The 21,637-nt window shown below is 42.4% G+C and overlaps 1 protein-coding gene across 3 annotated transcripts in view; it reads right to left on the bottom strand.

Moving 5' to 3' along the window:
* The window catches only part of LOC134536722 (proton channel OtopLc-like), a 380,858-nt gene that overhangs the window by 47,348 nt on the left and 311,873 nt on the right, over positions 1 to 21,637 (bottom strand). For all 3 annotated transcript variants that reach the window (XM_063376602.1, XM_063376601.1, XM_063376600.1), the window contains one exon: positions 1,218 to 1,407. In XM_063376602.1, the coding sequence (XP_063232672.1) occupies positions 1,218 to 1,407 (190 nt within the window). The remainder of the gene's footprint in view (positions 1 to 1,217; positions 1,408 to 21,637) is intronic.

The raw sequence follows: 21,637 nt of genomic DNA on the forward strand, positions 1-21,637 counted from the left end.
GCCACCGTGTTTTGCCTGATAAGGCCTGTCACACTCTGTATAAAGCATCTATAGGGCTGGTCGCACCCCGTGTTTTGCTCGATACAGGCCGGTTACATTCGGCGTAAAGAATGAACCTGTGGGTTCGCACCCAGTGTTAGCACAAACCAGGCCGGTCGCACCCAGTGTTCAGCACGGACCAGGCCGGTCGCACCCAGTGTTGAGCACGGACCAGGCCGGTCGCACCCAGTTTTCAGCACGAACAAGGCTGGTCGTACCCATTGTTTAGCACGGACCAGGCCGGTCGCACCCGGTGTTGAGCACGGACCAGGCCGGTCGCACCCAGTGTTAGCACGGACCAGGCCGGTCGCACCCGGTGTTAGCACGGACCAGGCCGGTCGCACCCAGTGTTAGCACGGACCAGGCCGGTCGCACCCGGTGTTAGCACGGACCAGGCCGGTCGCACCCAGTGTTGAGCACGGACCAGGCCGGTCGCACCCAGTTTTCAGCACGAACAAGGCTGGTCGTACCCATTGTTTAGCACGGACCAGGCCGGTCGCACCCGGTGTTAGCACGGACCAGGCCGGTCGCACCCAGTGTTAGCACGGACCAGGCCGGTCGCACCCGGTGTTAGCACGGACCAGGCCGGTCGCACCCAGTGTTGAGCACGGACCAGGCCGGTCGCACCCAGTGTTAGCACGGACCAGGCCGGTCGCACCCGGTGTTAGCACGGACCAGGCCGGTCGCACCCGGTGTCGAGCACGGACCAGGCCGGTCGCACCCAGTGTTGAGCACGGACCAGGCCGGTCGCACCCAGTGTTAGCACGGACCAGGCCGGTCGCACCCGGTGTTAGCACGGACCAGGCCGGTCGCACCCGGTGTTAGCACGGACCAGGCCGGTCGCACCCAGTGTTGAGCACGGACCAGGCCGGTCGCACCCAGTGTTGAGCACGGACCAGGCCGGTCGCACCCAGTGTTAGCACGGACCAGGCCGGTCGCACCCGGTGTTAGCACGGACCAGGCCGGTCGCACCCAGTGTTGAGCACGGACCAGGCCGGTCGCACCCAGTGTTGAGCACGGACCAGGCCGGTCGCACCCAGTGTTAGCACGGACCAGGCCGGTCGCACCCGGTGTTAGCACGGACCAGGCCGGTCGCACCCAGTGTTAGCACGGACCAGGCCGGTCGCACCCAGTGTTAGCACGGACCAGGCCGGTCGCACCCGGTGTCGAGCACTCACAAGGGCTCCCGGTACTCGAGCATGTCGGAGGCGGAGCTGCGGGCGGTGGACAGGATGCCCAGCAGGGTGCGGCCCGCCCCCAGCTTGCCGCGGTACGACGGCGTCTTGCAGGCGTCGGGCGGCGCCAGGGACGGCGCGCGGTCCGGCTCGTTCAGGCTGTCGCGGTCCGCATGCTGCTGCTCGCTGTACACTGCAAGCAGAGCGTCACCGCACGTCACCACACGTCACCTCAGCAGAGCCCTGGGCAGGGGGGTTTCTCAAGTACACGGGTCCAGAATGGCCATTTTACAACTGTTTCATCAGAAAGTTTTCTTTTTAATTATTATTTAAACGTCAATAATATCTCACATTAAAATCTCAGGGAGTAGTGGACTTTTAAAACTCCACAGTTCACACATAAAAATACAACAAATGCATAAATAAAGACGTTTGAACTGAACGGAATGAGATTGAAAAAACAAATGAATGTAATTTATTTAAATATTTTTAATACTAGGTTCACTAGTGAATTGTTCGACGAATTCGTTAAAACACCTAAAGAATACGTAATTTTATGATACACATGAAACACACGCGTCAAGTTTTTTTTTATGAAAGACATATTACGTACTTGCAGTAACACTTGTGAGAACCTGGATTTGATGTAGACTACTTGAAGAACACAATTCCAGACGCTTTTGTGCTCCAGGCAAGTCGGTCCGCAGGCTGATGGGGAGGAAACATATTATCGCAGGATTACAATAATTAATCTTTCCAAAATAGTATCTCTGTAAACTTATGTAGCTAGGTTGCTACAATTTTCTTATTCTATCGTTGGTTGTTTTATTTCGCTCTCTTTTAAACCTTGTAAGAGAGGGAAACTCCCCCCCCCCCCCTTTTCCCTGGACTTCGACCCTGGAGGTGTCAGGAGCAGGTGTTCCTAACAATGCGTCACTCTGGTTAGCTAATGCTACAAGTTTGTGTTACAGCTCGGAAGGATCTCGTTATGGTAGTATCTTAACAATGCCAGGGCCTTCGAGAAAAACTTAAGGGTCCGGGGAAAATAAAACTGTCGGTTCCTCTGCCTATTATTTAATGAACAACTTTTCAAACCCCCAAAGTTAAAAATAAAAAAAATAAAATTCTGAAGAGAGTAACAAAAAAACAGTGGGTATAACTGTAAACGTGATATGTGAGTATCGCATTGCTTGTAAGATTTCCTGTGAATTATATTGGCAATGGACTTGTAATGTTTGCCTTATTACGTACAACCCAAGCATTAAAAAAATTGAAACACAGATGGGGCTCCTTGGAGCCCGGGCCTCTATATTAAACAACCCTGAATAATGGCATTTGAAGTGAGAATCATTAAACGCGATGTAAATAACACAAAAAATGGCAAGGAATTTGCGTTAAACTTCGTTATTGTTGAAAAAAAGAATGATTTCTATCCAAATAGGAAAGAATTTAGAGTCTTTCACATTTTGACTTCAATTATTAACATGGCAATGATTGCACGTACCCGCTCCATGACTTTATACCTCCGTGTTCCAGGAATCAACGCCTCCACCTCTGATACCCTTAAAGGTATACCAACAGTATAACGTCAACAAAAACTATTGCAAGACAATCAACTCTCTCAATTATTTTCTTAACGTAAGACCCAGACCAGTCCACTATATTGGGTCACAAGGTTTTTGGCTTTAGAGCAATTACTGTTACAAATACATTCATATTCAAGCATTGAATGTTTTGTTTCGTTGCATATTTATTCAGGAGGTATAAGTAAACTATACCCTAAAAATGACAGAATTATATAGGCCTACACATAAAACAGTTGAGTATGCATACTACTTTACATCTTAACAGTCATTTTCCAAATATTTCTTAAGAAAAGTTTATAGCTCTGTGTTGTCTGGTTGGAGCTTATAGGCCTGGCATAGGGGTCCGTTAAGGATGTTATAGATGACACCTTTGTAGTTAATACACATATGTGAATATTTAAGGTGCCAAAACAACTCCTAAAGAAAATAATTTCGTACTAAAACATTTTTGTTAAGCTAAGTATGATTTTGAAATGATGGTTTCTTGCATGTATTTGCAAAATCAAAATAAAATAGCAATCTCGGGGGAAAAAAAAGGAGGATTGGCTGATACCACACTATTTTTTTTTGTAAATGGAACCGAAATATTCATGTAAAAATTACAGGTACTTGTAAATTTCTACATTTACATGAAAACAACTATATCACTACAAAATGGTGTCCGCAGAAATACTGGGTTCGGATTCTTACCTCGACATTAATGTTTTATGTTGTCCCAGTATCTACCTCTAATAGTTAAAGCTATTTGTAAACCGTTCCCTGAATAGCTTTCCAGTATTAACTCCGCAAATCATAAGCATGAAACTACAAAAGGGAAAAAAAAAACAGTTTTTCATGGTTTAAAAAAATTATGCTTGAATGAAACATCAATAAAAGTATAAAATTATGCGCCAATTTTCGTAATAAATACTCAATATCTCGAAAAACGTATATCATATTTGCAAAAATAACTATAGCCATGTATTGTACGAAGTAACAATATCTTTCTTGTAGTTTTCCTTACACGCTGAATTATTGTGATTTGGTGTGCCGGCAATAGACTTGGAATCGAAAGAAAACTCAACCGCTGACGAAACACAGACGATGCTGCAGTGTTTCAACTCTCAACTAATCTCAATTTTATTTTTATTTTAGCTAAAAATACATTCCTCTACGCATAAATAACAAAGCGACGTCCTTAGGCGGGTTTCTTTTCAGTGGATAACCACTTATTCTTCTTCGTGTTTATAACCGTCTCGGGGTATTCAAGGGCTGCCCAGACTGTTTGCTTTGTCAGACAACACCGCGACACAGTGTGCCGTTAACTGCACTGTCATCACAGCTTCGTGGTCCGAGTGCCAGAGCCGGGCATCGAACCAAGGGCCCGCCCACTGCCTCTTGTTCATGTGTGGATGTCAGTGAGAAGGATGATACTGGGTTACTTATTAGTAGAGACCTGCAAAATTCGCGGATTCATTGACCTCTAGGATAGACTCCACAGTCCTTTAAATACTCGCGGAAATGACACCTGTTCATTGGCTACTGACGCGTGAGACGTCTCAACTAGGCTGTCCGTAATTCGGCACTTTCTTGGTTTAGTGTTTCCCATTGGCTCACAGTTCCCCGGATAAAATTTGGGCCAATCGCCGAAGCGGTACGAAGGTGCAGTTGTTTCGATGCTAGCCTATCGCGAAATGAATACGTGAATTTTGCATGTCTCTACTTATAAGTAGAGACCCGGAAAATTCGCGGGTTCATTTCGTGTTATGCTAAAATTCAAATAATTATACCTTAGTGCTGCTTCTTTCATTGGTTTACTGTTAATCTGGAGGACTGAGACCCTCACTCATAGAAGTGTCGAATCACAGGCCACCCAGTCGAGACGACTCACAAGTCAGCAGCCAATGAACAGTTGGCATTTGCCTGCGTGTGTAGAGGATATTGGATTCTATCCTGGAGGTCATTGAACCCGCGAATTTTCCGGGTCTCTACTTATAAGGTGTTGTTCAAAAGTTGTTTCTTCGGCGGGATAGCGGGAGGGACTCGAACCCACACATCGACGTGAGACAGATGCATATAAGCTACCCGGTCGTCGCAGTCCTGCCCGTGAAGTAGAAGGTCATATCGAGGTCTCAGCCCGGCGCGCTGACCGCTGCGTGACCCCCCTGAGGACCTCGACTGTTCCACCTCCGCAGCGGGTCACTGTCCATTCTCTCGCGCGTCCAGCCTCCCCCCCCCCCCCCCCCAGGGGAGGTCAGCACGTCCGAGACCGACGAGCCAATCACCGCCTTCCCCCGTCCGCCCCTCCGGCAGTCCCCGGCGCGTGCCGGATCACCGAGCCCAAGGTCACGCAGGGGAATCGAAGGAAAAAAAAAATTATATATTTGTGTTTATGAATCACGCAAAACACCTTTCAATTCGACAACACTCTTTCCGGGTGCGTGGCGGAATTCCTCACACCTACTTCCATCGGTAAATAACGTACTTTGTACTACCTACATCTTCACCGGAGATTTAAGAGAGAGAGAGAAAAAAAGAACCTTCTTTCGACGATCCTGTGTTTTCCATCAATCTCCACACGCATGCAGCTGGCAAGGACGAACTTATCATTAATTCATTCCAAATTTTTATTTTTAAACAGCCGCACTTACGTAACATTTTAACGGGACTTCACGTTGGTCTGGCTCAACTTAACCTTTATTCGGGGTACAATGCGATATATATATAAAAAAAATAGTGCGTGGATTCCCTCCGCGCGGAAGAAGTGAAACTTCGTAATGTGGAAATGAAAATAGGAAGGGGTAGAAAATGATTTTTAGTGAAATAATATTGTTTCTTTAAGACAAACTTTATTAACATTGCTTACAATGCAGAGCAAGAATACCACGCGCGTGTTCTTGGGATCTACCGACTCACTCTCTTTCTCTCTCCTACTTTCTACCTTTGTGCATCTTTCTTTCTCTCTCCCTCTTGCGTTGGAATATTGGACGCTACTCGTTGCTAACGCTCGCGCATGCGTTCGAGTGCCACGCATTCACTCTCGCTCTGTCTCTTTCTATTCCCCCTCCCCAGGAGCGTTGAACGTTTAACGCAACAGTGCTTTCATACCCCCTCCATGGTAGCGTTAAACGTTTAACGCAACCTTGTTGGAAGTCGCATTAAAAGTTTCACTTAAATAACAAATTAACGGTTGAGCCGGCGCCTTGTGACCGCGGCTGTGTAACGCACAGGCTGTGCTTCTCGGGAGTTTCAACGCCGCGAGGGACCCTGGATAGAGAGCCGGCCGACGCAGGCAGAGAAGAAAACACCGCGAGTTACGAGCCGTTAATCTTCGGCCAACGAAAGACGTCGCCGTCGGCGGCTCGAGAAGCGCGACTCTTCCGACGTCGCCACAGACCACGCGGGGCATCGCCGGAGCCGTTAAAAGGTGTTTGAACAGTTGGCGGTACTTTCTCTCTCGGACGGGACACGGGTAAAAGCGTGCAGAAAAAAAATAACACGTCCGCGGTTTTTTTTTTTTTTTACCTTTTTTGTGTCCGGACAAACAGTCCCGTCTCCTTTCATGATGGTAGCTTTTCGACCGAAAGATATTGTTGATTTCAAGGTTGCGTCCAGTGAAACACTAGCCGTGAAAATATACACCTACGGCGGCATTCCAAGACGTTCGTGAGAGGTAAAGACTAAGCACAGGTTTTTTTTTTTTTGGGATGATACCATAATTTAACTCGGGGCCGTATTCCAGAACGTGTCCAAAACCGGATCTCAGTGAGACAAATAGGTGGCCTACGCGAGGATAGATCACTGGTTCCAGAGCATTCTAGCGGATGTTTCACAACTGTCGAGGCAATTGTTACGGCAAAAAAAACTAGAGATAGCAGCACCGTCAACAATTATAATTTTATAAAATACTTTTCAAGTAGGGATTATTTTTTTTTTACGAACATTTAAGCGTACAGAATGTACTCCAGGAAAGTCTCACTATCATAAAGTCTCATTTGGATCACCTTCATGCTTATTACGTCTCCCAATGATCAAAAAAAGTGACTACCTATATACGAGTTAATAGCACCAGGCGAGTGTCCGCAATATTTGGACGAAATCAACTAGAATGTGAGCTCTGCGCATGCGCGAAGTTTGAACAACAGACCCGTAACGGATACGACACCAAAATCCGATCCAAAAAAATTAAGGGGCTGGCAGTGTCCTATCGTTCACAGGGAATACGGTTAGAGTACAAGTATAGCATGTTCTGTGTCTTGGAATACCAGCCCTATTACCTCGACGCTAAGGGCACGGCCATGCTCAAACATAAGCTTTCTTCAAGCACAGCACAGTGTTATACATAGCAGATGAACTCCACGTAATTAATTAAATACGGCTAGCTACCATTGTAATATTGCGATAAGCATTCTTACAAGACCGTTATTAGTATTAAGTCGAGTATTCTCTTGGTTTAACTCTTACTTAAAACAATACTATTGGCAAAACAATTATATGTTTTCAGCCACTCAAGAACTCTGAACGTACTTATACGTTGTCATCTGAGAACTTCATTTAATAAACCAGCGACCCACCCCGGCCTCACACGAATGCTATCAACTAATGAGGCGTCATTTAGATTCAGTATGTAGGTAAGAACTTTTATCAAATTCTGTAAAGAGTTCGGTGTTTTCAAATATTATAAACATACTGACAAGTACTGCCCCTAACTGAAACTTAAAAGTTTCTTTGTAAACAATGTTGGCAGTTTTATTTCTCATTATACAACACAATGAAATTCTGTTTACAAGTCACACACGGCCTAGCGAGGCATTTGTGCGACCGTTATAATTATCTTGTTGCGAGTAATTTTTTTTAATATGTGATACATTATTGAGACCTATATTCTGATCCGAGGGTTATATTTGCGGAACTCTTTGGGATTTGAATTCGAGATTCGGATTCGGGAAAATTGTAATTTGCTCCATCAGACCTGCCAGACTATCTTTATTTCTGTTCTCCTTGGTTTCTAGAAATAAACCCAGGAAAATGATGGGATTTTTCCCCTTCTACAGACTACGGCTGATTCATTTTTGATGCACCTCGTTTATGTCGTCGTTGTTTTAAGCATTGCTTGCACTGAGCAAGTTCACTAGCTGCTCGCGTGTGAATACACTAGCGGTGATCAAAGTCTTTAACCTGCTATCTCACCTTACACTTCGATTCTGCGAGTGTAGTTGAAGACTTCTCCATCGCTAGAAACTCGTTTATCACTTACTGGTTCTGATTGATCCTAGAAGAACGACTTACAAAAAAAAATAATAATGTTGGCATTGTTTCAATTAAATTCAAACTTAAATAATAACATCAACTATAAAGTAACGTGGCTCAAGAATGAAAACGTAATAGCAAGGCAAGCCTCTACAGTGACACGGAAACAGATACTGATCACGTAAACGGAGACGTATCTCACGCAACACAGTTTCCACAACGGCACGCAGACGGGAAACGGAGCCGCACGGGTCAGCTCGGCCATGCTCAGCTCTTCCGTTTACGTTGCTCCGTGCGACCAATAGAAGCCGACTACTTGGCTGCGGTGGTAACCTTGATTGTGTATGTTATAAATACGTAAAAAAACAGTTTCAAGTATAAGAATATCTAATGATATATTATTACTTTGTCGTTTATTGACGTGACAACGTCTAATAAAGCGATGAACGCCGGCTGCACGCACGAAAAAGTGTCCCGTTACGCACATTGTCCTGTTACGCTGTGTCCCGTTACGCTCATTGTACGCTTGCGCCGCATCTATCTCTCTTCCACTCGATTGGAACAACCATTGATTTGACTTTTTCGAGGCACATTAAACTTGAAACACTCCCATTCGTTTCCTACTTTTCCTCTCATCGTCCTATCCTTAACAGAATAACACAGATTGGAAGAAGTTAAATAGCAAACATGTATAAAAGTTATATAGTTAAAATAATCTCTTCGTTAAAGTAATAAACATATTTGAATGAATGAGTGCAAATAAAAAGTAAATTTATCAATTAAATTGTAGATTTCATTTCACTCCTTCTTTGTATCCATACAGAATAGTGATAATTCAATAAACATGATTCAATTTTACTCATAAAAGTATGCAATCATTTCATCGATGTTTTTTTATGACGTTGTCACGTTAAACTATCGTCCGTAAACCGATTTTACAGACAACCAATTTTTTTCTCTTCAAATTAAATCGATATTCCGTAAGCTTGAAATGCAGTCTCGTTGTTCGCCGTGCCACTGTGGAAGCAGCAGACGCGCCAGTGCAATGTTCCGTCGGCAGATCCGTCCCCGCTCGCGCACCACTGCGCAGTGGCACGCGAGCGGGGCTTATTGCATGGCGGCTCTCGCTCAGCTGAGTGACGTCACAGTCTCCCGCTCAACAAGGAGCTCGTCAGCTCGTCCGATGCACTCGACGCTTTAGAAACTGATGACCGCGCCGGCAGTGACAAGTTGGGCCTACGTGAAGAGGGAGAGTTTATCACTAGGGGCATGCTTTTTTCGCGAAAAGATCTGAACACTTATTAGTAGGGACCTACAAAATTCGTGGATTCATTGAACTCTAGGATAGACTCCACAGTCCTTTAAATACTCGCGGAAATGTCGCCTGTTCATTGGCTACTGACGCGTGAGACGTCTCAACTAGGGCTGACCGTAATTCGGCACTTTCTTGGTTTAGTGTTTCCCATTGGCTCACAGTTCCCCGGATAAAATGTGGGCCAATCGCCGAAGCGGTACGAAGGTATAGTTGTTTTGATGCTAGCCTATCGCGAAATGAATCCGCGAATTTTGCATGTCTCTACTTATTAGACTGCAACAAGGTATACCCGCACCTGTGGTTTCTTCCTTGCGTTTGCCGGCAGTCTGCTGGAGAAGTCGTTACCTTGTTTGACCGGGCCACTCAGGACGCGTTTACTTCCGCACTGGATTATCGTGATTTGTGTTGTTACGAAATACGTGTACCTGAAAGAAACTCACCCAATCACGAAACACTTACGATGCTACAGTGTTTTAACTTTCAGCTAGTCTCGAAATATTTTCGTGAAATCTGCATGCCCCTATTTATCACTTTAACTATTGCACACTCGGGTTGACAAGGTTACAGCTTCACTAACATGATATAAAGAGAGAGTGTGAGTTTGTTAGCGAAAAGTGACCAGTTTTCAAAAAAATTCTTTCGCTGTTGTAAAGCCACGTTGTTCCAGACGGACCAAAACAACTGACGTTAACTCCGGCAGGTTATGCACACGTGCGTTCCAACTATGATATTTTACACACATTAAATATGTAATATATCTTGCACGTAAACATAATTTTTTTGAAATATCAGCACAGTCCGTCTTGAATAATCTTTGTCATCATAAATTGACGAAATATAGGTTAAATCGATGAGAATTTAAAAGCCAGAAACGAAAAAAAAAATGTTTGCATACAACATGAATTTAAAAGTCATATTTATAGTGATTATTCTAATAAAACTTGCTCTGTCGAAAATCTGCTTTTGCCAGTGTACCACTCAACATATCAAAATTAGTTTCACAAATTTTACTTACAGGACTTGCGAAAACGGAAATGTGTGTGTGTGGGGGGGGGGGGGGAGATTATTTTATATACGACGACCTGAAAATTTATACATAGAGGTTCAGCTTTCGCCAATCTCCAGTTCACACTGCGCAGATATCTCTCGCGAACGAGTGGTTTCAAGGAGGTTGGTCGATGAGAGCGCTTTTTAGTCCCGCGGTTGACACGAATATAGAGTGGCTCTGAATAACTCGCAGAGGGGAAAGTGGACCTCCGAGATGAAGAGCTGGTTCATTTCAGTGCGCGCGTCTGAGAATAAGTGACTGAGATGAATCTCTGCCAGCCCCCCCCCCCCCCCCCCCTCAACATAACTCCTGTAAACAAACACACACACACTCTCTCTCTCACTCACTGGTACTTGTGATGCACGCCGAGAGAAACTTTGGTGAGCTGGAGTGTACAAAACAGGAATTTTCCACCGCCATGTGTTACAACAGCTGCCTGACGGAGCATGCTGTTCTTTTAGGGTCCGCCGTGTGACACTTTCTGCTCCGTACCTACACCAGTGCGACTAACACAGAGCTTGCTGGTTTTGTTCGCTTCTTATATCGTCATATAGTACGTTTTTTTTAATGGAACCGAAATATTCATGTATAATTACAGGTATTTGTAAATTTATACATTTACATGAAAACAACTGTATCACTTCAAAATAGTGTTCGCGTAATACATGAACTTGGGATAGACCCTATGTCCCACAATACGCGAGCGTTACGCCCCAGCTACCTATCTAAACAATTAAAAATATTAAAATAATGTACATTTTAATTTGATTTTTTCTGTCACTGTATTTTCCTGAGGATGGTTACTTAAACACACTATTTGATTCGTGTTTTAATGTACATACTAGCTGCAGTACCAGGCATTGTCTGGGCTGAACACAGGGTGAAGGGGACTTTTTTAGAAATCAGATGTAGTCAGTAATTGTCTTCTTAATTTGAATGCCAAGTGTGCAACATAATTTCTATCACTGGCAGAACCCAAAAGACGTTCTGCCATTGTATAGTTATTTACCTCTATATATCTAAAAATGGATGATCTTTTTGTAATCTAGACTCTATAAAGCACTATAGAAATAAGTGTAAAAATGAAATATTACCGATGTTGAAAAGATCCCATTATCTAGCAAATGCTCGGCATGCATTGCAATGCCTCATTCAGTTTTGTTTTGTAATTTTTTTGAAGTAGCTACACATATACAAAGCATCTCTCTCTCTCTAAATATATACATCTATATATCTCTATATACAACTATGTATCTATATATCTCTATATACATATATGTATCTATATATCTCTATATACATCTATGTATCTATATATCTCTATCTCTCTATCTCCACAAATATATAAGCCTATATATGAATAATTACATATCATTCTCTATCCTCGCTCTATATCCTTCGAACTCTCCGTGTCTCTTTATCTCACTCTATACCTATCACTACCTCTCTGTCTCTCTTTTATATTTAATTTAATTCAATTGTGTCAGGCGTACGCACGCATACAACTAAAACAGAAGAAATGCTGCTATACAATATGAAATAAACATATTTGTTGAAAAGACTACGGGCTACCTATTGTTTATATCACACACGAATTGAAATGTCGCTGTTTGTGTTTTATTCAATTCAATTCTGTAGTTTATCACTGTTTCTATTTAATTAATGTTAATTCTGTAATACACCGAAAACACATGGAATGCCGCTAAACTATATGAAATACACACTTTTTTTTTTTTTACTAGCTCAGAAACCTTCGCGGGCATACGCATAAAAACTTCTCCAGATTTTCATCGCAGTCGGATGAATGGTATAGGAACGCATATGGGTAGGGATAGGAAAAATTCGCGGGTTCAATGACCTGCAGGATGAACTCCATAGTTCTACGTAAACTCGGTCAAATGCCACCCACCCATTGGCTGCCGTCTTGTGAGACGTCCCAACGTAGCAGCCTGTGATTCGATAAAACTTTGGTCGGGCGTTTCTAATTGGCCCAGAGTCATCCAGGTGAGTTGTGAGCCAATAGCAGAGGCAGCACTGAGGTGTAACTATTTGTATTTTAGCCTGTCGCGAAATGAACCCGCGAATTTTTCCTTTCCCTACATATGGGACAAACGAACGAAAATTCAATACCTGATGGACGCCCCAGACGATAGCGCGTTTAAAATTCAAGGCAACGCCATCTATTGACGAAGTTCAAAACTAAATTGTTATTAGCGCCGTTAGTTCGCTAGCCGCCGCGAGCTCCACTAAGTGCACAGGTCTCACCAAGGAGAATGATAGGAAGTTGCCAGACCTTACTATATTTCCGTGTGGCGCACATGGATAAGTGACACACACTCACTGTTTGTATGTCTATGACCTATGATTTTCTGTTACAAAAGAATTTACCCCCTTTTTTGATTCCTTTAGGGATGGGATTTCATGGTACAAGACGGCCTGTGTGTTAATCCAGATTATGAGCTAGCTGTATGCCGAATCTCATCCGAATTCGTTCAGTGGTTCTGGCCTCAATGAGTAACAAATATACACACAAACTTTCGCTTGTATATTATTAGTAGCATATAACTGAAAAAAATTTTTCGCAGGGTCAGTGACCTTCAGGATAGACTCCACGATCCTCTGCATTCTCGGTCAAAGGTCGCCTGTTCATTGGCCGCGGACTAGCGAGGCGTCTCGACTGGGTAACTTTGACCGACCTTTGAGTGAGGGATTCTAATTGGGCAAGAGTCCCGCATATTAACAGTGAAGCAATAGCTATAGAACTGTAAAATTCGCGGATTCGTTTCGCGAAAGGATAGAGTCCAAATACTTTTGACATTATTTTGCTTCAGTGATTGGGCCACAGTTTATCTGAAGGACTCTGGGCCAATGAAAAATTTTTAACACGAGAATTAGCGAATCACGATTATTCCAGTCAACAGGTGTTACGAGTCGGTAACCAATCAGCAGATGTAATTTGCACGAGTGCGTAGAGGATCATGGAGTCTATCCTTTAGGGATTTTAAATCGAGAATTTTACAGGTCTCTACGATATCACTTAATGAATCTGCGAATTTTTTCCTGTTTGTTATATATATATATATATATATATATATATATATATATGTATGTATGTGTGTGTGTGTGTGCCTGTTTGTGTGTGTTAATAAATATTGGTTTGCTTGTTTGTCCCGCATGCGTTCCTAAACTATTAATCCGATTGCGACAAAACGACGATTGTTGTGCGCACGCACGTGAAGGTTTCTAAATTTGTAAAACCGTTTTACAATATGTGGCGCGCGAGTCTTTTTGCAACTAAATTAGTGAATTTAATATATATTTTAGGGCGAGTTCTTTTTTTCAACAAAATTAGTGAATTTAATATATTTTAGCGGCAGTTAGTTTATTTTCGGTGCATGAGTGCGCACGCATGTAAGTGTGGCCCGCTCAAGCGTCGGTAAATATTCTGATTTATTCGAGTACGTACCTACCAGACGGAAAAAAACTGTAGAGAACTGTAGGTACCCAAAAGAACTTCAGTAAACAGAATTAAAACACAAACACTTTCTTTCCGGGCAACAGCTCTAGTTGAGTGAAAAAAAAAACATACGTACAAAACATAATTTTTTTAAATTATCTGTTATGTTGTGTAACCCATTTCCGTTTCATTTTTCACGTGCAAACCGATTTAAAAAAATACAACGATAAGATTGTCCTGAGGATGGTTGAAAGCTAAGTTAGTAATTTTTTTTTCCCAAAAAAAGAATAACGCACATAAATTTTTTTGTGAAGTACGTTCATATTTTTTGTAGTATCTACATATCTTTTTGACGTGACAACGTCTAATAAATCGATGAACGCCGGCGGCACGCACGAAAAAGTTTCCCGTTACGCATATTGTCCCGTTATGCTGTGTCCCGTTACGCTCATGGTACGCTTGCGCCGCATCTATCTCTCTTCCACTCGATTGGAACAACCATCGATTTGACTTTTTCGAGGCACATTAAACTTGAAACACTCCCATTCGTTTCCTACTTTTCCTATCATCGTCCTATCCTTAACAGAATAACACAGATTGGAAGAAGCTAAATAGCAAACATGCATAAAAGTTATAGTTAAAATAATCTCTTCGTTAAAGTAATAAACATATTTGAATTAATGAGTTCAAATAAAACTAAATTTATCAATTAAATTGTAGATTTCATTTCACTCCTTTGTATGCACACAAAATAGTGATAATTCAATAAAAATTATTCAATTTTATTCATAAAAGTATGCAATCATTTAATCAATGTTTTGTCATGACTTTGTCACGTTAAACTATCGTCCGTAAACCGACTTTACAGACAACTAATTTTTTTTTTCTTCAACTTTTCCACACGCAAGCCGTCGTTAAAGAAGCGGACGAGCGCCTCGCCTTCAGGACTGGAAACTAAATGAAGGAAACATCTCCGGGCGGGCAGGCCGGTCCAGATGAAACTGAGCAGACGTGTCGGCCCTTGCGGCACGCCGAGAGAGCGAGAGAGAGAGAGAGAGAGAGAGAGAGAGAGTGAGAGAGCCGGCTCGCCCCGGGACGTGGCGAAGCGATCGGGGTCTGTTGTGCGCGAAGAGCGCCGAAGAAGGCCTGAAGGAGCCCGCACAGCCGTGTCGGACGAGCACTACTAAAGGAAGCAGAAGGGGGGAGGGAGGGAAGGAGGAACAGCCGTCGGCAGGACACGCCCCACGAGACGCGGAACCGTCCCCATTCGCCCGACGACTGACACACTTGTGCCAGTAGCTCAGGCAACCTAGGTGTCGGTGCGCGAGCAGAAACGAGGAAAATTCGCTGATTCATTCAACGACCAAGTTTGAACTGTGGGCAGGATCACAACAACAGGGGGGGGCAAGGGAGTTTTGCACCCCCCCCCCCTCTGAAACCTTGAAGTGGTGGCAAACGAGGGCAAAGAAAGTCCTGTGTAATCAATTTTTAGATAATAAAACTGCTTAAATAGCACCATTTTCCACCTTGAAATACAAATTTTCCCGGGGGAGGAACCCCGGACCCCCCGCTTCAATAGGGGGGGATCGATGATTCTTTATAAAAAGGTATATTGCCCCCCCCCTCCTCCCTTTTGAAATTTAGCTGTTGCGCCCCTGACTGTGAGCATTTTTGTTGTATGTAACATTGGAGCTCTCGGTATACGGCATTTGGTTGGAGGATTTCGTTAAATGGAACGGAAGTCGCGCGGAACTGAAAACGTTGCTGCCATCTGTGGCGGATGGCGCGAACCAAAGTTCACAAAGCCAAAGGAAAACTTCATTGTGATAAATGTTTAATTAATTTTTTTTAACGAGATGGGGAGTATTTTAATAAAATTCCTGGTTGATAATGTGGTACAAAGCAGGGGTTTAGTAATTCCCAAGTTTATTTATTTTTTTCGTTTTTATCGGAACCGTTTCATTATATAGTTAACATTTCGGTCAGCTAAAGTGTTATTCGTGCCAATAAATGTAATTGAAAACACAATTTTCTTATGCACTTTTCACGCTCGGCATTATTTTAAAGAATTCTACTTTAAATTTCGTGTCCGAGTTTCGTATCATAAGTGTATGTACAGTTGCCGTTACCGATGTAAGATGCTACACATCTCTGGCGATTACTGAAATACTCAAATGTGGTTTTCTTTTGGTTATTTAATATTTTAACTGTACAGCAGTTCTGTCGGGACGCCACAAAGTAGTCTCAAACAATAAGTGAACAGTCGAATCATTAATTTAATTTTTAAAAAAAATTCGACTTATTTTTGTGACAGGCAAATTTTTTAATAATTTTACCTCTGCTATTGGATTACAATTCATCTGGGGGAATATTGGCCAATGAGAAACCCTCGACCAAAGAAGTATATAAGCAAGGGCAGGTCAGTTGAGACAGACCTCACGAGTCAGCAGCCAATGAGCATGTGGCATTCGCCCAAACACGTAGAGGATAGTGGAACTGTCCTAGAGGTCAATGTAGTGTTCTATTATTAGCGACAGGAAAAAATTCGCGGGTTAAATGACCTCCAGGATAGACTCCAATATCCTCTACACACTCGGGCAAATGCCAACTGTTCATTGGCTGCTGACTTGTGAGTCGTCTCGTCTGGGTGGCCTGTGATTCGACACTTCTATGAGTGAGGGTCTCTTATTGGCCCTCAGTCCTCCAGTTTAACAGTGAACCAATGACAGAAGCAGCACTAAGGTATAATTATTTGAAGTTTAGCATAACACGAAATGAACCCGCGAACTTTTCAGGTCTCTATCTATTATCATATAATAATGTGTAGTTTATCATGTCTTGAGGGACAAGAAACAAGCGAGAACATCACCAATATCATTTGCAATTCAGATTGTACAATTTGTCATTGCTAGGGATAGGAAAAATTCGCGGGTTCATTTCGCGACAGGCTAAAATACAAATAGTTACACCTCAGTGCTGACTCTGCTATTGGCTCACAACTCACCTGGATGACTCTGGGTCAATTAGAAACGCCCGACCAAAGCTTTATCGAATCACAGGCTGCTACGTTGGGACGTCTCACAAGACGGCAGCCAATGGGTGGGTGGCATTTGACCGAGTGTACGTAGAACTATGGAGTTCATCCAGCAGGTCATTGAACCCGCGAATTTTTCCTATCCCTAGTCATTGCACAGTAACATGGCTTTCAACTGTCTGGTACGTAACGCAGCCACTCGCAAGTGCTCGTTGGGGGTGTCTCTCTGGGTTGCTCATGATTGGGTCAAACTCTTCTCCTTGTCTGTGACTGGCCACGGCTGTACAGGGGGTCACATGTGAACCCTGGACCAATCATTGAAGTAAAGCAGGCGTACCCATATCTCATCAGTAGAGGCAGGCATTTTTCGCGAATAGATCTGAACACTTATTAGACTGCAACAAGGTATACCCACACCAGCGGTTTCTTCCTTGTGATAGGCAGCCGTCTGCGAGAGAAGTTGTTGCCTTATTTGACCAAGCCATTCAAGACGCGTTAATTCCACACTGAATCACTGTGATTGGTGTTGTTACAATCGATATGTACATGTGAGAAACTCACCCAATCACGAAATACAGACGATGTTATAGTTTTTGAACTTTCATCTAGTCTCGAAATCTTTTCGCGAAATTTACATGCCCCTACTCATCAGTTATACAGAATGTCAGTAACAGAATGGTCAGTTTCAATGGTTTAATATAACAGTTTAATTTAGATTATTTACAACCAATCAAACATCAAATTGAAGGTAAACTAACAATTTTTTTTAAAAGTTCATTATGTGAACTTTTTTTTCCTTCATATGGCACACATCTAACCTATAGCCCAATTCCTCTTACACTTTGGTTAACAAGTCCGAAGTAATGGAAGCAATGTCCTCTTCAATTCTGTGTCCCAACTCTGGCAAATCATTAGGTAGCGGCGAAACGTAGACACGATCTTCCATAAAGTCCCAAAGGAAAAATCGCAAGGCGTTGTGTCAGATGAACGTGGAGGCCAACGAAAAAGAGCTCTGTCGTCTCGACCATTGCGACCAATCCGGCGGTCAGGGACTTGGACGTTCAACCACTCTCGATCAGAGATTACAATAGGGAGGGGCTCCATCCTGTTGCCAAATAAAGGTTACAGGTTCACGCGAAAAAGCGAGAAAACATCAAAGCTGTATTCGCGCATGCGCTCGTCTAAAACTGTTTGAGTTACTCTTTAATTGTGACCTTGATCCAACACTGTACTATTACATTTTTTAACTGGGACATTCTTTCATAATCAAACTTTACTTTGCTACCGAATAAGTCCGCGAAACACCCCTGCCACTACGGATGCTAAGTCATTGATCTTTAGCCACCCTTTCAGTTTCAATAATGACTACATCGGTAACAATTTTGTCAACAGTCACTCCCTAATACGTGAAGAAGTTCGAAGAATTTTTTTTTTGAAAAATCAATTCATAAGAAAAACATATCATTCGAAACAATGACTTTCTCACGCCCTAAATATAGCTACACTTCTAGTTGGCGAATAAGTTGTAAATGAAAACGTGGAACAAAATCAATAATGGTTATAAATAAATGTATCTGCTATGAACTTCAATATTGTGCAAACTCAGCATTTGCCACTGAAAATTGAAATTAGGTAAAAAATTGGTTGTCTGTAAAGTCGGTTTACGGACGATAGTTTAACGTGACGTCATAACAAAACAGTGATGAAATGATTGCATACTTTTATTAATAAAATTGAATCATTTTTATTTTAATAATAAAAGAATAAATACTTGAAATTATACCAGTAAACAGATTTTTAAAATGCAAGAATAATTAACCTTTATTGCCGAAGTTGTTGTAATAAGCAATGAAAACTACATTAACTTTTCACTTCACTTTATAACCAGTCGACGAAACAGTTCACGTGTAGATGTAAGTTGTGTGCTGCCGCTGTCTTTCTTCTCCTCGGACGCATAGGCCAATCGAGTGGAAAAGAGATAGATCCGGCGCAAGCGTACAATGAGCGTAACGGGACACAGCGTAACGGAACAACGTGCGTAACGGGACACTTTTTCGTGCGTGCAGCCGGCGTTCATCGATTTATTAGATGTCACGTCAAAAATAAATCAATTGAAATCAAATATGGGTGATTTCGAGGTACTCTTCTTTACCCGTCTGTCTCTATTTACAAAGAAAAAAAATTAACTGAACTTTAACAAAAGATTCCTTTGGAAACCTGTTGCCGAGAAATAGTAAAACTACAAGAAAGATGTTGTAACTTTTTGCAACACATGAATACTGTTATTTTTGCGTATATGAAATACATTTTAAGATAATACTGAGAATTCCTTACGAAACTTGACGCATAACTAGGGTCCGGAAAAATTCGCCGGTTCATTGCCCTGTAGGATGAACTCCATAGTTCTACCTACACTCGGTCAAATGCCACCCACTCATTGGCTGTTGTCTTGTGAGACGTCCCAACGTAGCAGCCTGTGATTCTATAAAGCTTTGGTTGGGTGTTTCTCATTGGCCCAGAGTCATCCAGGTGAGTTGTGAGCCAATAGCAGAGGCAGCATTGAGGTATAACTATTTGTGTTTTAGCCTATCGCGAAATGAATTCGCGAATTTTTCTGGTCCTTACGCATAACTTAATATTTTATGTTTCATTCAAGCATAATATTTCATGCCATTGAAATTGATATTCATCAATTCGACTTAAATTTATTGTAGCATGCTCATTAATGTGCGCAGCCATTCAGGGAACGGTTGACAAATAACTTTTAACTGTTGAAGGTTCTGGGACAACACAAAGCATAAACGCCCTGGCAAGAATCCGAATCCAGTATTACTGTGAACACTATCTTGTAATTATACAGTTGTTTTCATGTAAATGTACAAATTCATAAATAGTTTATATGTTATTTCTCATGAATATTTATATTACATTTATATTTTAAAAAATTACACAGTATAGTTCGGAACCCGTATAATTAGAGAGTGGTTAAAAGTTGCAATTTCATTTTTTCGATAGCCTATTCAAACAAGTTCACCTTTCGCCTACTTCTGCTACAGGTGCTCAGTTAATTGGGGTAGTCTGAGCCAATGACAAGTCCTCAACAAGAGAAGCCTCGTATCACGAGCCACTCAGTTGAGACATGTCTCAAGTGAGAGACCAATCAGTAGGGAACCATCGCCGGAGTTAAGACTGCTCTGACGTCGCAGACATTCCTGAAAAACAGACAAGCCTGATGTGACCTGATAAGTGGGTTTCTCAGCTGAGCATTGCACTACCACATTAAGGGCTCCGCCTACCCGGGCACACACACGGTGAGCAGAGCTTCAGGGAAAACAACGCGATTTCAAAACTACTCAAGATACCCGAGTGTGGTCTGCTTACGAAAAGCATTTAAGAGTTCGCTGAGGGCCGAAAAGTACTTTTGATTTTGGATGAAGTTTTGAAATTTTATTTTTAGAGGAGTTGAAATGGCTAAAACGCATGTTTTCAGAGTAATTTTTAGGCGTAAAACCACCATTACAGATTCTTGAAAGCACTTAAGGGACTTGCATTACACTTTTATCTTCATTTCTCCGCAAAATAATGTTACTGTCACCGCTCAAATTTCACAGTTATCATGTAACGACGAGAAGACTGCGCGCCAGTTCAGAGGCTATACCGCGCTAGAAGCACCAGCGAGCGTCGCGCTTATCATCCCGCCTCACCAACACACATACACCCCTGACGAGGCGGGCCCCTTAAGGGGATTGGTGCAGGACAAAAAACAGTCATTCGTCAGAATTTGTTGGAAATGAGCTTAAGTATTTCATAAATGCTTGTTTATTACTACTGTAAGGCCAGCCAGCACGTATATAAGCTAGCGGGTGAGATTTGGCAAGTTAGTGGCGAGAGAGCTTCTGTGAGGGGAGGTTGTCGAATGTTGCAGCTCTGAGGCCTGCCATCTAGCGGGAATCTTTCGAAGGTCTTCCACAATATCGCCTTTCTCTCTCTCTCTCTCTCTCTCTCTCCAACACGGAAGGAAAGCGAACCGCGATAACCAGCTTTTATCTTCGCTTCCCATCTCGCCCTATCCTTCATTCTCGGATCAGGTAGCCGCCCTTCCCCGTGTAGACTTTCGTTTTACTCCAGATTTTTGTACTCTGGTAGAGTTGACTGTTCTTAATAACATACCGAAAGTTTACCGCTGTAGACCTTGTGCGTTATAACCGAAAATTTGCATTTAAGTCCTAGGTGACAGCAAATTAAAAACATTAAAATGCTACCCATTTATACAGTTTTTAATTTTGACTGTCCGTAAACTTACCAAAATAATCGAGAAACTGTAATTCACCCATTAATGTAAGAAAAAATTAAATTTTTAATATTTAAGATATGATATAAAGAGATTAATTCACGACATATTTTTTAAATCTTTGCCACCCAGATAAAAATACGATTTACACCGATTTGAAGAGCCCAATGCGATAAAATGTCTAAATAAATGTTTATAATTATACTTTTAGCTTTAAGATAGTATATTTATAAAGAGTCTAGCATAATTAGTTGCCTCATTAAAGCTGCCCGAGCGTTGCAGTGTACTGCGGCCGTACTGATCTTTCACGGTCGGCGTGCTTTGAAACACGCTGCGTACTGCGACACTCAATAAACTTGGTCTTATTTAAGGATTACTTAAAATATATTTAATGCATATGATAGGGTGTATTCATGTTACATCTATTGAGATATACATATTCTTTTTTCTTATATGAATGATT

This window comes from Bacillus rossius, chromosome 11 (genome assembly GCF_032445375.1).
Source record: "Bacillus rossius redtenbacheri isolate Brsri chromosome 11, Brsri_v3, whole genome shotgun sequence".
NCBI lineage: Eukaryota > Metazoa > Arthropoda > Insecta > Phasmatodea > Bacillidae > Bacillus > Bacillus rossius.